The following is a 20,686-nucleotide window of genomic DNA, read 5'->3' as shown; positions in this document are numbered from 1 at the left end:
ACAACTGAAGAAATAACTGAGTAATTTTCCAATTATACCTCTTCATATTTCAATCTATTTGTTAAAATACTGAACAGAGCTTCTCTTGGAACATTTCTCCCCACAGTAATTCCCCACATAATTGTTTATCAAAAGGTGAATAGCAATACAGCTCTAGGACTGATGGCTTTAACCAAATAAATGCTGCAATCAGCATCAATACGTAGAACATCAACAGGATTTTTACTGTACTACAAATAGTCACAGTACTGCTAATACCTTTGACATCCAGAAGAGCATAATTTTAATGTTTCTATTCAAAAGGCAACATTTTGTACAATATTTTTATACTCATGAACACCTTTTTTTGATAAGACTAAGAACACATGCATTAACTCTCAGTTGACTTCAGTATGCAAAGTGTGAATGTCAGATACACAGATCCCCTGCAAGTATTAGAGAAACATAAGGAACTTGTTAGGAAGCTAAACAAATACTGTAATAAAATGGATTCAATATGTAAAGCTGACATAATATAGGGCTGAATCTTCTCTATAGAAGAGACAGCACATCTGTCTAACCTCTAACTAAAGGAGGCTCACAAATCTGTAAGTCTGCAACTGTCTTGACTGAATTTTACTGAAGCGAGCCATAGGTAAACTCTCAAGCCCATTGTTTTAAAGAAGCCTTCAACAAAGAGTTCAACAAACCTGCAACTGGCAAAAATTAAAGATAATCATCTACTTCTCAGGCCAGTCACATACTTGAAGAACTAAACAGTTCTTTGGTTCATTTCAAATTCCATTAAAATAGTATGTTCTACAGTAACAGTACTGGCTCATCCTCCATGTGCAATCTGCTGTCTTCTTGTTTCAGAATCAGGCAGAATTAAAAATCTGAAAAACATATATTACCTCCCAATTACCTGAAAGAGCTTGTATGTGTATGTCCAGGATATTATCAATTTCAATCTGATGAACTTCTGAAAATGTAAAGTTCTGCATTAAATTAACTCTTGTCTTTAACGTGATCACTTGATCACTTTTGTATTCCGGTGCCTATAGAAAAAATTGCACCAAAATATTTGATAATGTAATTTAATTGAACAAGTTTGGAATTCTATTTAGGTATGAATAGAGATGCCTCTTGGGAAAAAAGCAAACCCAGAAGTGAAAACAGAGAACATACTGACTTGGAATTACTGAAAAGAATTTTTGTTGAAAAGTCTTAAATCCTGGAAGGCATCTCATTTACTCTGGATAATGAGCCAAGAGCAGGGAGATTATGTGTCATATCACATCTCCATCTTAATTACTTCTCTATCAAGTATGATATTATTATTTTCGTTCAGACATTATTATTTTCGCTGTTCTAGAAGCTGCTACAAAATTTTTGTCATCATATACTGGACATAACTTTTCTTTCACTGTTATTTCAGTGCTTTGTGAAAAAAAAGAAGGAAAACAAAGGTCAGGCCAAGTGCAATACATCAGGGAAGTTTATTTATGGAAAACAGTTTTGCCAGTTAATTCCTTTCCAACCAGTCCAGGGAATAAATAAGTTTGAACCCCATATGGTTTCTTATAAAATGCAATGTTTGTTTCTGAAACCACATTTCTTTAACCAATCATTCAACTTTCTGTAAACAGTTAATAGTACTAATTCAGAATGGGTTAGAAAGGGCCTTTTCTGTGGAGTTCATTTATTGCATCCCAGCTTCCAATAATTTAGAAAACTATAATCAAGCACACATTACTGCTGCAACCCCCATACTCTCTACCTAAGCAAACAGAACAGATGCTGCATCCTGTAAGTAGATATGCAAACAGGTTTAAAAGCACGGTACAATGGTTAAACAGATTTACCATAGAGATAATTCAGATATGTTCATAGAATAATCATACACAGAAAATATGAAACAGGAGCACAATTCAAGCAGTTTATCTGCAACCATTACTAAATTTGCATCTAAGAAGGAACCAGAACTGAAAATGGTCCACACCAGCCAGCACATGTCTCAAAAACCCCACTTCCACTTAAGTCTGCAAGAATGTGAAGAATATGGACATCTATTTGGGTGAACAGAGAAACTGGGATCAGGGAGCAGCAGGTAAAAGAGAAGGTAAGAATTCCTTGTGTTTCAACACATGGCACTGTCAAGATAGAGCATCACAGCAGAGTACAAACCCAGAACTCTACCTGGGATCAAGCACAAGTCCTACATCGGTTTGAAGACTCTCCAAACTCTGCTGAGTTAGCAGGACTTCTGTTCACAGACGAGGCCCTGCTGTCCCACATGCCAGCAAAGGAAATTGCTCTTCATAGGTCCCACAACTTACCTTGCATAATTCTATTATAAAATGGCAATAAACACAGTATATAGCAATAGTTTATTGCTGTTAATCAAGGCAGCACAACAAGGCTTTAACCAAACATGAGAGAAACCATCAAGTTACACTCATGTTTCAAGCCAAACCTCCTTTATTTGAAAAATATTATTCTGGCACACACAAAATGTGATCACAATTATTCCACTGATGTTCTTTTGTTAAGTGCCTGGGGTAGGCAGCAATCATTTTAAGTTTTTAGAAAAACAGATGGGTCTGCCCTTGGTACTGAAACTCTGTAGCTATAAAAATCACTTCCATTTCATAACTGACCATATGAAGTCCAAGTGCTGTGTAAACAGCATTTTTCTGATTAATTACAAACACATTTAGAAATAACGCTAGAAAATTAATACCACTCTTGTCCTTCCAAGAAAATTACTCCTTTTTATTTCCAAGTAATTGTATTGAACCTATTTACTTTTTATTCCTAGAATAACATTACCTCACTGAAGATGGACAGCATTTATCTGACTTACCAGAACGCTGGTGATGTTGCTCTTCCAGGAACTCCAAGTCAAGCATTAGGTCATCTTCATCCAACTCACAGGAACCCAAGTTATTCAAAACATCCTAGTATAGATTAAAAAAAAAAAAAAAGAAAAGATGCATGAGAAACATTTAGACAGATGTTTTAGCCAAATTGCTCCGCACAAAATGATTTCCAATCAGATCTGGAAAACTTGTTTAAGGAGGAGCTACAGAAAAGCTTTCTGCTAACATTAGACCAGTGAGATATGGTATGAAACAACTGTCCAAACTGAAATGTGTTTGTCACCATTGTCTTTTTAGAGGATCTCAAATATTTAACAAAAATCCCCAGAAATACAAGTGATATCATCTACCTTTTTATTTTTTTTTACTGTTCAGTGATGGTTTTGTGCCTTTCCAAGTTTAAGCATAATTTTTTATGAAGAATAAAAATTATATTTTTAGCACAACATAAAAGTATCAGTGTATGTTTTTGTATTAAATTTTGGAATTCTGAGCACTGCCTGCCCTTAACAATATACTTTGAAGAGAGATTTATTGTTTTATTTATCAAAAGGATTAAGAGATGCAAATTTAGCATAAACAGAAAATTCAGGCATGAATTATCAACTTGTCAATGTTTAAGTACTTAAGCGGGTGGCAAAGGCTTATATAGACAGAGAAGAAACCTGACTCTTAAGTGTAGCTGCTTAGGTCCCCATTACCATTTGTTTGCCACGTCTTAACCATAGACACATAAGGCAGGTTTACAGACAGGGATAATAATTCTCCATCTTCTTCCCATGTGTATTTTATTTTATGGTCATTTCTTTTGATGTGGTAATACATTGATCTTCTTCACAGTCACCAACACCTAACCAAAGCTAATACAATGCCTACTCCAGCTGGTACTTTATTTGCTGATCAACAAGCAATATTGCAGGGCTCAATTTTTTAGTCCATCCACAGGCAAGTAAATCATTAGACACTGCATGGGATGGATGCTGGCACACTATGCACTGCACATGCTCCCAACACTAATGTAACATAAATCAGAGTGAAAGAGGCCAGGTTATTGTCCCAAAGCATTGAACTGTCCGGGAGATCTCTCCATAGCCATCTCCATCTGCTGTATGGAAAGTAGAGAAATATGACAGTAGTACACATTAAACTAGTAAAAGCCCTTCTTGACTTCAGTTCCAACCATATTTTTTTTAGGTTCCTTCTAATTCTTTAAAGTATTTTCCCATCACAATAGATGTCACCTCTTATTTGTATTCACCACTTGCACCTATTCAACCCTTTGGAACAATTATTTCTTCAAATTCTGTTTTACACTCTTTCACAAACAACATACAGGCAACACAAGAACTTTTTCTTGCATTCTTTCCCTGACTTACCATCAGCACAAGAGACTTCTTATGAGCTACAGAAGCCACTGGTAATGCTGTCACTAGATTTTTGCTCCCTTTTTAAATGAAGATGCTATTATGCACTCAAGTTTAATCAAATGGTATCTTAAACTCAGAGAATGCACAATATACTTTTTTTATATATTATTTTTTCAATGTAACAAAAGAATTTGGTGAAAACATCCAGAAGAACAATCCCTGCAATTTTTAAGCAACAGCTAAAAGCTTTTCATGCTAGTAGAGGCAAAAGGCAAAAAGGTTGGAGTACGCAGGTTTGTTCTCCACCTTAAAATTGTCTATACTACCACTGACCAACTGAATCCACATTGATATTAATGCTGAGCATCCTTCAATAAGCTACACTAGCAAGGAGCAATGAATTCATGCTGATTGAGCATCTCCTACATCTTGTGAAGTAATTTATGTGTGATCTGAAATCCTGGGAGATTGCCTACAAAAACATAGTGACTCACAGCCTTCATCAAGAAACAAATTTCATGTGATTTGGAATTAACGAACACAAAACAGAACCACAATTTTCTAAACTGAAGAGCTGAAGAACTGTATAAGAGAGACCAAAAAAAAAAAAAAAAAAGTTGCATTCAACTCTCCTCCTGCTTATTACTGCTTTTCAGGAAGATCTTCACCATCTGAGTAAGGCTCCAAGTGGAGGCAAACTGTGCTCCATCTATCCTCTCTGTTCTGCAAGGCTGATGTACATCCTGCTCCACACAGCAACACCTCTTCTCGTCTACCTGAGCTGAGGGCTCTCAGCTCCCCTCCCAAAGCACCTGTGACCCCCTTGCCTTCCCTTTCCTACAGCCTCTTCAACTGCACCAACAGCAGGCATGATAAAGTGACAAAGAAAAGCCTCCCCTGGGTTTTCTTTCTTAAGTATCTCCTCCAAGGAAACAGTCTCCCTCTGTTCCCAGGAGTTCACTTGCTCTTTATAAAGGGACAAATCACAGGACTGGGACCAAACAAATTAGAGCAGCAAGAACATCATGGCAAGAACAAGGGCTTGACAGGGCTACTCCACCTCCAAGGATGTCAATGATGGCAGTCTAGCTGATTCCCTGCTCTGATGGCCCACCTGTGGGTAGAGTTCTTTCATGGACACTAACCAAAAATGAACTCAGGAACACAAAAAAGCCCACCCAAGCAGAGAGCATTAGTTAGATTCCCAGGGCTGTTCTAACTACCTACCATTTTCTGAAAACATATAATTAGAAAATAAGAGAGCTGAGCTCTCAGAATGACCTGCCTAATGTCACGGCACAGCTCAGCAATAATGCTGCGAGTGCACACGAACGTCCTCCATCCCTCTGCCTCCTCACCAGGATTCATTACTCCTTTGTTGCTATGATAATTAGCAAAAATTGCAATTTCCTTTAAAGTTTAATATCTCTTGACCCTTTGCCAATTCTTCCCCTCACCACTGCCACAGCGGTCGTTGAAGAATAACACAATTAAATATTAAAAAAATAAAGTAAGAGGTGATCGAGCCGTAAAGAGCATTCCAAGTGAGTAGTTTCAAATCTTTGCTACATAAAGAAAAAGAAATTAATTCTTCCATCAAAGTGTCAAAGAACCATTTGTTGTCTATTTAGGGTGGCATACCTTTTATTTATTTTAGGAGGCAAACCATTTAGTTAAGGCACCACACTGCAGCAAAAAGCTCCTTATTGACCCTGTAATAGCCCTTCAGAAGCCTGAAGACATACTTCCTACTTCCAGAGTGTGCTTGACTTCTACTACCATTTTGTAGACTCAGACTCTAAATTAACATGATGGTGCTTTTTTCTTCTAGTCTATCTAAAAGTTGATCATAACCTGTGAGAAGAGCATGGGAGCACAATCAATCATGTACCCACATGTCTCAGATTTTCCTGGTCAACATAGCCTGCAACTGGTTTAAAAACTAATAAATTCAATTTGCCAACCATACTTTCCATACCTTTGAGTTGGTGGACTACCACTGTTATTTTAAAAAGCTTCTATTCACACAAGAATTCAGCAATAATAATTTAAACATTACCAACTCAGACTAAACGGCAGCGGTCCGTACAATGGCTCAGGATGTGATTGATAACCATTAAGCAGAACAGGATGCTAATCGTAAAATATTTCAAGGCATCAGTAACCTCTTACTAACAAATTTCAGATTTAACATCCTTACAGCAACCACAAGAAGTACAAACTGCTATTTTCATCTAACTGAGTATCTTACATGGGACTCAATGAATTCAGTGGTACTGAGCTTAGTCTGGGCCTAGCTACAACTTCCCTAACATTCTTAAGTTATATGACCTATCAATAGTTTTAGTATCCAAAGATACCCAGTGGTTTGCATGGGTCTAGTACAGAAACAGCTAAAACTTTTTAGTAATAGAGATGTAACCAGGCACACAGTTCCCCCAGCCAGTAAGTTTGCTCAGGCGTGTTGAAGAGGATTTCCTTCCTACACATTAGTACCCTCCCTAACTCCTTTCTCTCATCACAGTTTCCCTCCCTAAGAACAGAAACTGAAAAGAAATCTAGTGCATAATACATAAATTTTAGTCCCTTTCCAGAATAGTAGAGTATTTAATTATCTTTATATCTTAATTATTTCATACCTTAATTATTTTTTCAGTTTAGAGGACAACACTAAAAATTAGTCTAAAAGCTGGAATAAATAACAGCAGCTTTAGCAATAAATATATATAAAATGCCTAAGATAACCGGTCTCAAATCTACCATTGGGCTTTAAATAACAAAAAGCAAATAGCATCTCTTTATGAAGGCTTCTTTACTGTGTTTTTTTTCCTAATTATTATTCCAAATAACTAACTTACACATATAAATACCTAGTCAAATTACTGCTTATGGAATTACAGTATAGTCCTCTAAAAACTGACTACTCTGCTTTTTAAAAATGGCAATAAAACACACATACAAATATGCAAATACACTAATGTATATTATTTTGTTAAGCAATGTAATTTAATTCCACATGGAGAAAGCAAAACCGTATTAATTGCACAATACATATAAACCAAGCAGGCTAAACCCATGCAGAATTGAGTATTTACAACTATTAAACCAAGTTTAATAATTCGGTTTAGGTAACAAATGTTCCCATTTGAACCAGCCAGTAATCAGCGGCACCAATCAAAAGATTCATTTCTTCATGTTTTCACACATCTTTATTCTAGACTTCTTGCTTGCCTAAACAATTGAAATAATCAAGGAACAACAAGGTCCCAAAGGCTGCAGACACAGATTCTCTGTCATTACCAGCATTTTTGGAATGTTGTATCTGTTACTTTGTAATTTCATTCTAATTAACATGCAGTCCCTGGTCAACATGATATTCAAACAATTTCTGTATATTTTTCAAGTGCTATAGTGGTAATCTTGAGATAGATTCAGCCCTGATAAATCTTGCTTTGCTGAGCAAGGGGATGTAATTCTTTTTTTCTCACCAGTGTTTTTGGTTACCACACAGTTGAATGTGGGGCCTTGCATTTTCCAGCATATTTCCAGGTTCTTTTACACAGACTGAGATTTCCATTTCATTGCTGTATTGTGTTACTGCAACAAAATCTTGACTATTTGCTCAGAGATTGTTCAAGGGCTTTGAGAACCTGAGGTCCAGTAAGCAACTTAAGCTACAAGACTGAAGCATTGGCATGTTCACAATTATTCAGTTCAAAAACATTTCTCTCAAACACATCCACAGCTGAAGAAAATATACACTGGTTCAGTTAACTCTAGTTATAAATACATTGCTATAACCTTACTGTCATGAACATATTGAGTATATTTCAATCTTTAATGGATCTTTTGGTCAAGCTTTGCTCAGTTTGACACTCTTTTGTCACTGCACTTCCTCTGATGCTTGCCTTGCAAAATTCTCACTGCTGCTGCAACTAAATTGAGTGGTTGAGATTTGGTTATGGGCATCCCTCTTGGAAAGCTGAGTCTGGTACACACACAGAGATACATTCTGCCCCACTGCCTCTTCAGATTGTACCAGGTAAACCCTAAATCTCAGGGGAATAATTTTTTAGCACTTTTTCCCCCCTCAGAAATAATAGGAAGGGCCTCATTTGCATAAGTGATTATGCAGCAATCACTGTATTTTCAAAGATATTTTTAGAAATACAAGAACAGTATTTTAAACTGGCTTTGTATTCTGTTTTGCTTTCATTTCCTCTCATGTTGGCCTCTAGACATCTTTCTAACTATCTTCCTCTGTATTACTCTTCTTAACTATTTTCTAAATACAAATTTTTATATATATTACTGGTAGGAGATGGAAGAACATTACCAAAATGTAAGGATTTAATGTTCATGCCTCCCCATTGAAATTATGTACTAAATGTTAATAGATTTCTTTTTTCCTTCATGGCAGAAACATATGTGAGAGGCTATTTGAGATCAATGCCATTGCAAGAGTATACAGAAAACAAAACCTAGGGAGAATAATTTGATTTTTTGTGAAGTCACATATATTCACCTGTATCAACTGAGGGTCACTGAATATCTGATGCTGGAGAAGAACAGAATTAAATACTTATTTCAAGACCAAAATGATTTCTAAAGATTGCCGAAGGATAGTACTTCATCCAAATTGTATTCAACAAAGGAACATGGCATACAATAAGCATAAGAATGAAAACTGAGACATACTCATGGAAAAAGAAAGACCTTGAGTTATTTAAAGTAATGTTAGCTGCTAGAACTGTACCTGAATAATTCATGGACATAATGAAGTATTTCCCCTTCTGCTCGCTCCCACACACTTCAAAGGGAAAATGAAAGTATGAAATCCAGCAAACAGAAGAAGTTTTAAAAATATAGAATCTCTGCCAAGAGCTGAAAATCGTTGCATCAAGTGTAAAGCTTATGGATTACTTTCATATACCAAGAGCAGCTTAAAACAGTTCTTTTCTCCTGAACAGCACCACCTAAAAAGCGTATTATTCCCTACACGAATAAACTGAAGACTTTAGAAAAGAAAAAATAAATCTCGCCACATTTGGTAAAAACATCTTCTGTAGCTAATATGTGAAAATCCAGTTATATAATAAATTAATGTACCCTTAAGAACCAAAGACAGAAAATTATCAGTGGAGGGAACAGTCTAACTACAGAGCTCAGATCCATCAGGCTATTCTTCAAAGTATTTCCTGCGTGCACTCTTTCGGCCGTGTAAGGGAAGAGCAGTACTTTCCACCTGATTGGTGCTTCTGCCCTTTCAATTCTCTCTGTGCATTAAATCAATGTCTGCAATGATGCTCCTCTTGCCTGAGTGATTATAACTAATGGAGTCTCCCAACAGGGCTCAGGCTGGCACTCACCCACACAGGGCTCGTTGTGCCACAGACCCAGCCGGCTCCCCAGAGCCACACAAAGGGAATGTAACCAAGCCCAAGCACTGCTGGTGGCAGGAACAGGACCTGCCCATGCTCCTGTCCTGTGTCAGTCAAAAATAGAGGGGCAATAGCCAGTGTTTTGCTAGCACCACACCAATAGGAAAGCCACCAATAGTATAACTGGTAACAAGACAAAAGTATTTCGTAACACTGCTAAGCACAGGAATATGAATAGTTCCAAAGACTCAAACAGAGAACAGTGACATACTTGCACAAGCCATGTGTAGTTAAACACCCAAAAAACCTCAGAAAGATGATAACAAAGGTGATGTGACAGGCAAGAGAGAGACAAGTGATGGAATCAGAACTAATCCTCATTTGAAAAATTAGATGACCTATAGGAGAGGTGGATAAAGTCCCCTCTCTTTCCTTTTGGGGTGGAGGCTGACAAGGACAAAGCCATCAAGGACAAGTGCACAAAGATGAGGAAGGAAGAAGCAGCACATGTTGGATCCAGTTTCCAACACTTGAGAAAGAGAAGTCTGGTCTCTACAGACCCAGTGAGGGCGATGGCAAGAACCATCTCAGCAAGAATGACCTTGTTCCACATCTCCTAAACAATCCCCTTTTTAGTTCAGCAGCCATCTTTAATTCATACACATATACAGCTATGTGCACATACCCACCTGCAACACAGGCACAGGTAAACAGCTCTGAAGAGAGCGGGGAGGCAACAGGTGGCCACAGCATTTAAGTTGTAGTTTTATACAATTTTAAGCAAATTTAAGCGATTTTAAGCATCTATCTCAGCATTCTAAATCCATGTTCAAGTCAACCCTAGATAAAGATCAGGTCTTGACAGACCTGATGAAAGACAGCAGTCACCTAACCCTGAACTCACTACTTGTCAAGATTTTTAAAGTAAAAGCCACACCAAAAATGTGCCAAAGCTTCCATGCAGCAGAAAGCCTCATAACTGTATCTATGAAAAAAAGAAAAAACTCTCAGAGAGGTGCTTTACTGAATGGTCACCACTCTTTCAAATAATTTTAGAGTGTTGAGATTCACTTTGGTTGCAAACAGAATCAAGACAGTGGATTCTGTGTTCAGAAAGGTGTATACATTTTTCATACATCAATCTGGAATTTCCTTTACAGAATCCTAGTGAAAAAGAAAAAAACACTCTTAAGAAACTATGAAAATACCGTCAAAAAATGCAATAAAGCTTAAAGGGACCAAACAAAGCCTCTTTTAATAACTTTTTTTTTCCTCCTCACTTACACACACTTTCCTCCCAGAAGAGGGACATATCTGCAACATGTAATCTGCTTTATGGATTAGTTAATATTTTTACAGGTTTTGTAATAGGCAAAGTGTTATGCAAGCATTCTAGTGCAGTCATTATCAGAACACAACTTCGTGTAGTTTTTCTACACTCTCGCCAGATTTTTCTGCCAAACACAGAAAAAGCTCCTCGAGCATCTCTATGCTGCATTTATATAGGACATAATTTAGGCCACTCTGTGATATTATTTGTATATACCTTAGAGATGTGAGTACATCTTAACAGTTTCCAACAGGTTATTCAACACATGGATTGGTCAGCTATTTTTTTCCAAAACCACTCAAATTACAAACAAAACTTACATCTAAACTTTCTGTCACTTGAAACTTGGTTTGTGTCCTGAAAGCACCCAAGTCAGTGCTTCAGTCAATATTTAAAGGATCAAAATTTGCTTTATGACACCAAAGGAATCTTCAATTCAATTTTTGCCTTTTCTCAACCAGTGGTACAGAGAGGGGAAGAAAAAATATAACCATAGAACTAGTGAGAATCTGAGTGCCAAAAAGAGAAAAATTTCATATCAGGGGATATGAGGGACAACTTCAGTATTTATACTCATGACAAACCCCTACCACTCCTTTATCAAACTCTTATCTAAAGAATATCATTGCTCTGACAAATTACATCAGAACAATTCACCTATTGTCACAATCAGCACCAGCCAGAGTCATCTGGCAGACACAGCTGAATTCAAACTCCTTTCCCCAAACAGGTACATTCCAAGTTGAAGAACAGATTGATTTTCCTTGCCAATAAAAGAATGTTCCAGTTCTAATTATATCATCTATAGTGTTGGAGTCAGCAACTTTGGATGTCAAGTGAGAATAATCTGTTTTATGGCTTGAGCATGATTTTATTTCTAAGAAAATACTAAGAACTTTCTGTATATCAAAACCTCAAAACTCTTCTACACATGCGATTAAATAAGTATTTTTTTTCCTTCCCAATATTATAATAAGCCAATTAAGGCTGAACCTTCAATTTCTATTTTTAAATTCTAGCCTCTAATATTGGTGATAAATCATTGAAAAGTGAGCCTTGTAGATGAAACCACAAGTGACCCTTTGATATAGTGTCATTAATGCAATATATAATAGATATGCTACAGCTAATAATATTTGCATTTTTTCTGTTTCTGTGGCAACTTTGGCCTTCGGCTGCTCTGGTAAACAGGGGTTTATAACATTCTTTGAGAAATTCTTCTGCTCAAATGGCATTTTTCCACTACTGCATACGTTTCCACTTTTTTGGTTCAGTTTCTGTTTAGATTTTTTCTTTTTCTATTGGAAGAAAAACTGTAATGTCAATTATTGGTCCAGAAGAAAGATTTTTTTTTTATTATCACAGTTGAGTGGGCAGCGAATTGGGAACCTGAAGCAAGGCAAAGCATTACAAACTCTGAATAACAGCAGCAATACAAAATGCAACATCCCATCTTGGAGAGTTATCGAAATCACAGAGACAGAAACCACAGCCACTTGCTGGAAACCCTGCAATGCAGCCATTTGACTGGCTTTGTTACTTCTCCACTGCACTTTCAAAATTATTTGATGCTTAAGACACCTATCTCTTTCAGTATCTACATCTGCATCATCTTCTAACAAATATTTAGCTCTAGACCACAGAATGAAAGAAGAACAGCCTCAAGATGTATGCAACTGTGTCCAATTCTTTCCCATTACGCAGGTACTACACCTGCACAGAAAAATTTGGCATGCCAGGCATCCCAGCTTAACAACAGAACACTATATGTGGGTATCAGAGTTCACCTGGCTGTTATGTCCAAATTCAGAGATGACCAAAACCGCACCAAAGCTGCCATTCACCTTGCCAAACACAATTAGGAACAACCAACAGAACCTAGCTGTGTTGCAGCATTCACCTCCCCAAAAAACCAGTGTGCTATTAAGAGGGTGATCTCTCTGCCAGAGCAAAGCAGAAAGGCTTGAGAGCACAACACTCTTGGAGAGGTATAACACACCTTGAACTAAGGCCAGGGAAGATAATTAGGCTAGCTTAAAGCTTTTGGGCACCCCCATCTGTCCAGCCTACACCAACAACAGTCCTAGTTTCAGCAGTGCTTCAGAGCCTAAAGAAGAGGCTGAAGATGATTCCCTTTGTAAGGCAATGAACTCATAGTTCATTTTAAGTACAACATAACCTCAGCAATGTTAATTGCCTCACACACTGTTACTTGCTCACATGACATCCAATCCTTCAGTAATTTGAGTCAATATAGCAGCTTAAAAACCAGACTGATGTCAGGCTTATCACACTGAGAAAATGTAGTTGCTGATGCATTCTAACCAGTGAAGTTCAAATAATAATGTTACATAAAATGTGTGTTATATATACATGCATATGGGGTCCAAATGTCATATGTAAGTATTGTAGGGATTGGATCAGTATCTGGATCAGAAGGAAACAAAATTCTAAAACATTAGGTATAGGATTTACCACAAAGCAAAGCACAAAACTTGTTTTTCACTCTGTTTATGGTCTTTTACCCCCAATTCTGTTTCCATTTCTTTCTGTTCACTGTGTGGCTTTGCTTTTAAATGGTATCTGGTGTGTTTCTTTGACAATTCCCATTCTTCCTATAAATTTAACAGAAATATTGTGCATATAGTATAGAATAGCAAAGAAATAGCACATATTTGGCTTAGAAGGACAGTAAGTGAAAAAACACAGGCATTGAATCAGCAACTTGGTTGCTAAAGGCTCTCTGGTTTGCCATATAAATGTCATATATGAAGTCATACAAGTCTTCATCCTGAGGATGTGACAAGCCTGGTGTTTGAACAAATGGAGATGGGTGGCTTACTACACTTATGAGTTAGACCTCAGACAGTCTAGAAAGGCTCAGCTCTGCTAGGAAGTACTCCAAAGACCTTTTTCACTAATCAACACTTATGCATCTTCAGTTTAGAGAGCAATTTAAACTCTTTGAGGTCATGGTGACACTGTCAGAAACTTTCTCAAATCTTAACTAAAAAAGACTGTCATTATAATGATTTTCACTTGCCATTAATTCCCAGCTGCCTAATTTACTACAGTAGAAAGCAGTCCCCCACTACTAATTGGAATTAATTTTTAATTTAATAGTCTAATGTGCTCCAGTTTGGGACTTTTTTTCCTTTCATCAAATCAATGCTCACATTATTTGTTAATGGCTAGGTGCTCAGGGCAAATTGCTAAGAAGTTTAAAAAAAGCCTCTCGGTCACCAGTCTAGACTTTAAAAGGATCACAGGGTAAGTTATCATTTTCTTTCAGAATTAAGTAAAACACAGTCTTCTGATTTAAATGGCATAGTGGCATTTATAGGTTCAGATAACAAACTGTTTCTGTTTCATTCCCACTCTAAGGCAACACCACAAAAACCCAGACTTGCTCAGCACATCAGGTTTTTATCCCATAACATAAATGAGATGAATCCTCATGGACTAAGCTTCAGTAGCTCCATCACAATAAACTCATTTAGAGAATACCAGCCACAAAATCTTATTCAGCATATAACAATTTTCAAATTTATACTAAAAAGAACTTAGTCTCTTCAGTGAGACCAGTCTTCCACATCTATATAGTGAGGACTTTAAGAATAAGCTGAAGTATTAAACATCAAGTATTTGATGTCTTAGAGTTGGCAGACTGGCATTATTTTGAAATGTTCACAAGACTGAGCAAGTACTCGTACTAACTTTCGAGTACCTTATTCTGGAATACTTGCACTATACCAATATAAGTGATGTTAAAACTACAAACTACTTATTCTCAACCACGTTCTAACCTCACTTCAGTCAACAAGTTCCAATATCACTTTTTACAAGGATTAGCAGACATCTTCACACAACCAAAACAGTGACATGTTCCTTCTTGGTCAGTATCCCAATTTTTAAGATGCTTTTCTGCATGTAAGTTCCTTCTCCTTTTTGCTGCTGCTTTTAGTGTAAAATAGAAGTTCAGAAGTAAAGAGGTTCCCAAATCAGGCAGCAGAAGCTACATGAAGACTAGATACTACTGAATGCGCTGAGCAAAAAAATATGACCAAACATTAAAGCCCATCCCTTCTGCAGCCTTAATTCTGTATGTACAGACTGGATTAAGCAAAAATTAGTTGGTTTTTTTCTTTCTTTCCACCTACTGGAGTCATAAAACAAACATAGTCACTGTGAAAAAGCCAGCACATGCAAAGTCTCCTCTGGAGTTCAGCACTATGCAGCGCTATTATTCCCAGCTCTGCAGTGGAAGAGTACACAAACTTTTACAAATAACAACTTACTAGCCTACTTTCCTCAAGAACAAGGTTGATGCCATCCCATTGTCTAAGCATAACATTTTTTGTCCCATCCCTGGGAAATTTTGAACCTCTTTACTAACATTCACTAAACTGGAAAGTGACAGTCTCAAAGGCAAAATGCAGAAGCTGAGCTACAGCAGGTATTTGTAAGAGTAAGATTCAAGCACTGCATCTGCTACAAGCGAAAGCCAAGTGGAAAACCAAGAGCTGTAATTGCCACGGCCATAATGGCTTCCTTCAGGTACAGCATCCATGCCTATGCAAAATGACAAAGGTGCTTTTAATCAGTATCTCTATGCAGTGTTTATATACTAAAAAAATCCAAAAAACCCATGATTTAGTGCAGTATTAAACAAAGAAATTACACACAGTATCTTTTTTTTCCATTATGTCATACTGCATGAAATTTAGCTTTTTCATTTGAGTACAGTGTCTGTTATTAAATCATTCTTTTCTGAAATGTCTTGAGGCAATGTATAATAAAAAGGAAACCTAAACTAAAGTCTAAACTCTCTTACGCCTCAATACAGTACGATTTTATTTTCCCTTCCATACAATACCTGCATTGCTACTAAGCAACAGCTCTGAACAATTAGATACTCTCACTCTGCTACTCAAAAAGCTGCAAATTTGTTTTTACAGCCAGATGATGCTTAAAGAGGCAAAGCATGCTGAGCTGGCCTGTCCATCACCTCACTCAAAGCACTCCTCCACATCACAAGAGAACTCCTCAGCCTGCCAGCCAGAGATGCCTTTAGGCATCTCTTCCCTTAGGCAACACCACAGAACTCTAAAGTTGAAGCTTGGCACATGACCTTGCCAAGCTCCAGCATATGGATTTCACTTGCCATGGTATTTTATCTGTCAGGATTCTTTACTCCTGGGACATCCCATATCCTTCCCAAATCCAAGGACAAAGCACTGACAGTTTCTTAGCACTGCAGGGTTACAGCTCCCTGGTTATGACAGTGGCATCATCAGAAATAAAAAGCTCAAAGAGGCTTCCTTGCCACGGACCTCACCTGCCAAGAAATAAAAAGAACCCTGCTTGCTCTCTTCCCAAAGCCTCAACACAGTTTTCTACACTGCAGAGTGGTATGCTGCTCCTAAATGCTCTCCAAATATTATATGACTGCTATTTGTATAAAATAAGGAAAATATAAACCATGTTTTAATCAAAAGGCTTAATTATCATGCTACACAAGAAATCGAGCAGCCTTCTATTCCGAAGCCGGGCACATTTTACAACAGCGTCTATCATTCAGAAGAAGCCTAGTGCCACCAAGTGGCTGAGTGGGAAAATTAGCTCCTGGGTAAAATGCACTGATCTGCAGAAAGCAGACACATTTCCCAAAAGAATGACTTAGAATTGCAGTTGGCAGTCTGTTTGTGTTGAGAAAATCAGGTAATCAAAAATTAATTTCTAGGCACAACAATCAACAGACAACTTCATGGATCTGTGAAAGAGACAAACGGGCTCCTGGCACCACAGAATAACTGCCTTCAGTTTTTGCATCAGAGCTCTATATCATAAATTTAGAGTATAATGGAAAGGTTTATACATTTAAATATTAATGCTACCCAGAACGCAAGAAGTACAACATAGTTGTTTTTATCAGCAGCAGACTTGATAGCTTGCTGGCATCCTGTTAAAATGAACTCTGTGTGCAGAAGTTTCAAGTGCATTCTCTGTTACACTGGTATTCCAACCAAACACAGACATGCTTTCCTTTTAAACTAAGACCAGGATGATATGGTACTTGCTGCCTTTTGCCCTTGATGTATATGAACTTTTTACTTCAAAATTCCACTGCAAAGAAAACAAGTTTCTAAGAAGTGAATTGAAGAAAAGTTTTATTGAAAGGTTTTTTGGTTTTTTTTTAATCCTCAGAAGAAAGTCCCCTTCAAAAAAAAAAAAAAAAAAAATAAAGAACTCAACCTGTGATTGACAATCATCTCTCACTCCTTATTTCTCCATGGGAGTTCTTAAACTGAGCATAATCTTGTTATGGAACTCTGGCCCATTCCTGATGATTTGAAGATAACTATGAAACAGTGCAATTTCTTCAGTAGCAACTTGTCATTTTCCCTTACTGATATAAAAACCCCTAGTACAATAACCATACCAACTTTCTGTATCCATATAAATTACATCACAGGTAATGCATTACACCATGTAGATATTCTAAATTTCTCTGTTCCATTATCAATAAAAATAACAGTTCAGGGTAGTGAACACTGTTTTCTGTTTCATGTGATATATGGGACTAGCTGCTACTTTCAATCCAAGCACAAAGCAAAGAAAAATTGTGGTTTTAGGTTTATTTTTGTACATCTGCAACTGCCTCTACTCAGGTCAGAGAAAATAACAGCCTCTGACACATGCATTCTTACTGTACTCTCAAGTCAGCAATGGGCAAAAAGAAAAGTTGCTAAAGATTGCATTTCTTTTTGAATACTGGGTGGTTGTTGCATCCCGGAGTTTGGGTTTAGATTAGGGTTTTTAATTTATGTTAAAATAAGTCAAGTTCTGTAATCCCGCGTTTCCCCCGCATTGTTCCCCCCCGCGGTTTCTGCCCCCATGTTGCCTGTTGCCGGCTCTTAACCCCTGTGCTGCTCCTGTAACCACCCTGCCGTCCGGCCCCGGGAAACCCCGTGCTGGCCACACGAGCCCGCTCTGGCTCGGCGCCCGCCCCTGCGGGGCTCTCTGGTTGGTCGCGGTTGCTGACATCATCGCCACGGCAGCCGCCCCTATTGGCCAGCAGGCCGTGGATCCTCTCGCCCCGCCCCTCTATAAAGCCCTATCCTGCCGGCAGTCAGACGCCATTTTCTCCCATGCGAGTGCCGGGAGCGGTCGCGTCTTTCCATCGAACCGCGCCACGTGACCAATAAACCGTTCCTGCCAAGCACGGAGTGAATGGACAAATTCCTTACCTCTTTGCCGGATCCCTAGCGCACGGTAACAGCGGTTGGCCAGCCCACGCTCCCGAGACACGGAGCCGTGTCCGGGAACCCGCGGCAGCAAACCCCGGCAGCACGTGGAAGCTACGCCACAGCCGGGCTCCCAAGAGCCGCGTGCGGCCGGGGAGAGCAAAAACCCACGCCGCAATTGGCGCCCGAACGTGGTGCCGAGGCCAGCGCTGAGCTGATTGCGTGGACGGAGGTTCACCGCGGAGCTCCAGGAACAGCGCCGGGAGCCGCCGCCGCCGGCCAGGGGCCGCGCTGCCGCCAAGGGGGGAGCGCCGCCGCCAAGCCAGAGCGGGCAGCGATCCGCGCCAGACCACAGCTCCGTGCCGGACGGAAACCGAGAGCAGGGGCTCTCCAAAGTACGTCAGTGAAGTCTCCGTCGCCCACGAGGGACCAGACAGTGTGTCCCGCGTGGGACAGGAAGTGCAAACTTTCACAGCCAGGAGGGCAGAAGAAAGAACACTTCCCGGGACTCCCGGACCCTGGTAGCAGCTTTTCTTTGCAGAGACTTCAGTCTGGTAAGTATTAGTCGTGGAAACGTGTCCAGCTAATACGGGGAGGGCTGGCCGTGTTCCCGAGGTTGGGACGTGCGGCGCGCAGCACGAACGGCAGCCGCTGGAGTCGCCTGCGTTTTTTTGCTTTTTTTTCTCTTTTTTACTGCCCCAGGGGTGAGGTGGTTTGGGTGGAAGAAGCATGGGGACCGTGCTATCTGCCCAACAAAAGGAATTTTATTCCCAAGTTAAAGAAATCCTTTTGGTGAAGGGCCGATACCCAAAAAATTTAGTTAAGAAATTTGTCCGGTGGTTGTTCTTTGCTTTCCCTCGTCTGTCTACCGAGGACGCGCGCAAACCAGAATTTTGGGAGCAAGTGGGAAAAAGGCTAGCAGAGGGGATCGGTAGGGATCCCTCCATAGATGACTGCTTCCCTAAATTCCATTTGTTGATCACGGATGTAGTAAAATCAGACCCCGCGCGAAACTCGGTTGGGGAAAGGAAAGAACCATCCGGAAAATCTGTTACTCCCTCTGAATCTGTTTCCCCATCCCCTTCTCCTACCCCTTCTTCCCCTAACCCGGGTGGGCGAGGGGGGACACCCCGTCAGTCTGAGACGCAGGGCAGCTCCACAAACGTGGACCGTGCGCCTGGCTCCCCCAAGCCACCCCGGCGTCCCCGCCTTAGCGAGATCGGTCGATTCGCTGAGGCCACGACCCTAAACCCCTTTTCCAATCCCTTGTTCCCAGTTGAAAATCCCAGTTTCGGCGCTACCCCGCGCAGTTCTGTTTCTTTAAACCCCTTTCTTTGTCCCCCTGAGGAGGCCGAGGCCACGTGGTCGATCTCTTTGTCTTCCCAAGATGGAGGGCGGCCACATGGCAGGGTCTCTTCTTCCCACAACCCCTTTCTGTTCTTTGTTCCCGGTGTCCCCGCCTTTGACCCAACCCCCACCTGCCTCCCTGTGGGCGTGGGCGCCGCCCCCTCGGGAGTTCAGGTTACTCCCTCACCCATTGTTCCCCCTCGAGTGAGTGTTCCCTCCAGTCCTTTGCATGTCGTCCCTGCTGAGTCATCGACTCCGCCCTCCTCCACCGGGGAGAGCTCTGCCATCTCCACCCCGCTGCCTGAGGGAGGCAGCCCCCGTCCTGTTGCCCGTACCCTGTCCCCATCTTCCCATGGGTCCCGGAGATCCGGGCGGGAGGGAAGAGGGGGGAGGGAGGAGCGGGAACCCCTATCCCCATCTTCCCATGGGCCCCGGAGAGCCGGGCGGGAGGGAAGAGGAGAGGGGGGGGGACGGGAACCCCTACCTCCAAGTTCCCATGGGCCCCAGATGTCTGGGCGGGAGGGAAAAGGAGAGGGGGGGGAATCGGAGCCCCTGCCTCCACATTCCAATGGATCCCGGAGACCCGGGAGGGAGGGAAGCAGGGGGATGTGGGTTTCTGAGCATTTTCCAGATTCCGTGGAACGGGTCGAGCTGACAGATGAGAGGCATGTAGAGGGATCAGAGGTTCAGGACAAGTTTGTCCTGGAAGCGGCATCCATGAACACTGCTGCCTTGGATGCCGTGCCTCCAAAGAACGCTGGTCCGAAGCAGCCTCCAGCAAGACGCCAGTGCTTCCACTGCAATCAAAGAGGACATTTTGTGGTTCAATGTCCGTTTCTGGGCAGGGCACCCCCAGGGACAGTGGGAGGGGGGAGAGGGGGGGAGGGAGATCCCATTCCCCCAAAAAACTGAAGAAACAACGCGCACCTGCCTCGCGTGAAGATAAAAGTAAGGCAGGCCACAGCACCTTAAGGAGAGCTGTGAGTTACCAAGTAACTGTGCAGGTGGTAGTTCAGAACATCAGGGTGCCTTTGAGCGTGGCAGATGACCCCACCAATCGGGGGGTTGCATCAAACCGCAGACGACGCAAAAGAAAAAGGACCCTACAATCTCCTAAAAAAAATGTTTTTCCCCAAAGCCCCAGTCTGTGTGT

The 20,686-nt window shown here is 40.4% G+C and overlaps 1 protein-coding gene across 5 annotated transcripts in view; it reads right to left on the bottom strand.

Annotated features, from left to right (window-relative positions):
• Nucleotides 1-20,686, bottom strand: part of CCSER1 (coiled-coil serine rich protein 1) — a 607,763-nt gene that overhangs the window by 487,320 nt on the left and 99,757 nt on the right. For all 5 annotated transcript variants that reach the window (XM_053976370.1, XM_053976371.1, XM_053976374.1 and 2 more), the window contains exon 4: nucleotides 2,846-2,939. In XM_053976370.1, the coding sequence (XP_053832345.1) occupies nucleotides 2,846-2,939 (94 nt within the window). The remainder of the gene's footprint in view (nucleotides 1-2,845; nucleotides 2,940-20,686) is intronic.

This window comes from Vidua macroura, chromosome 4 (assembly GCF_024509145.1).
Source record: "Vidua macroura isolate BioBank_ID:100142 chromosome 4, ASM2450914v1, whole genome shotgun sequence".
NCBI classification, from domain to species: domain Eukaryota; kingdom Metazoa; phylum Chordata; class Aves; order Passeriformes; family Viduidae; genus Vidua; species Vidua macroura.
The sequence above is the reverse complement of the archived record's forward strand: the minus strand, read 5'-3'. Positions and strand labels throughout refer to the sequence as shown.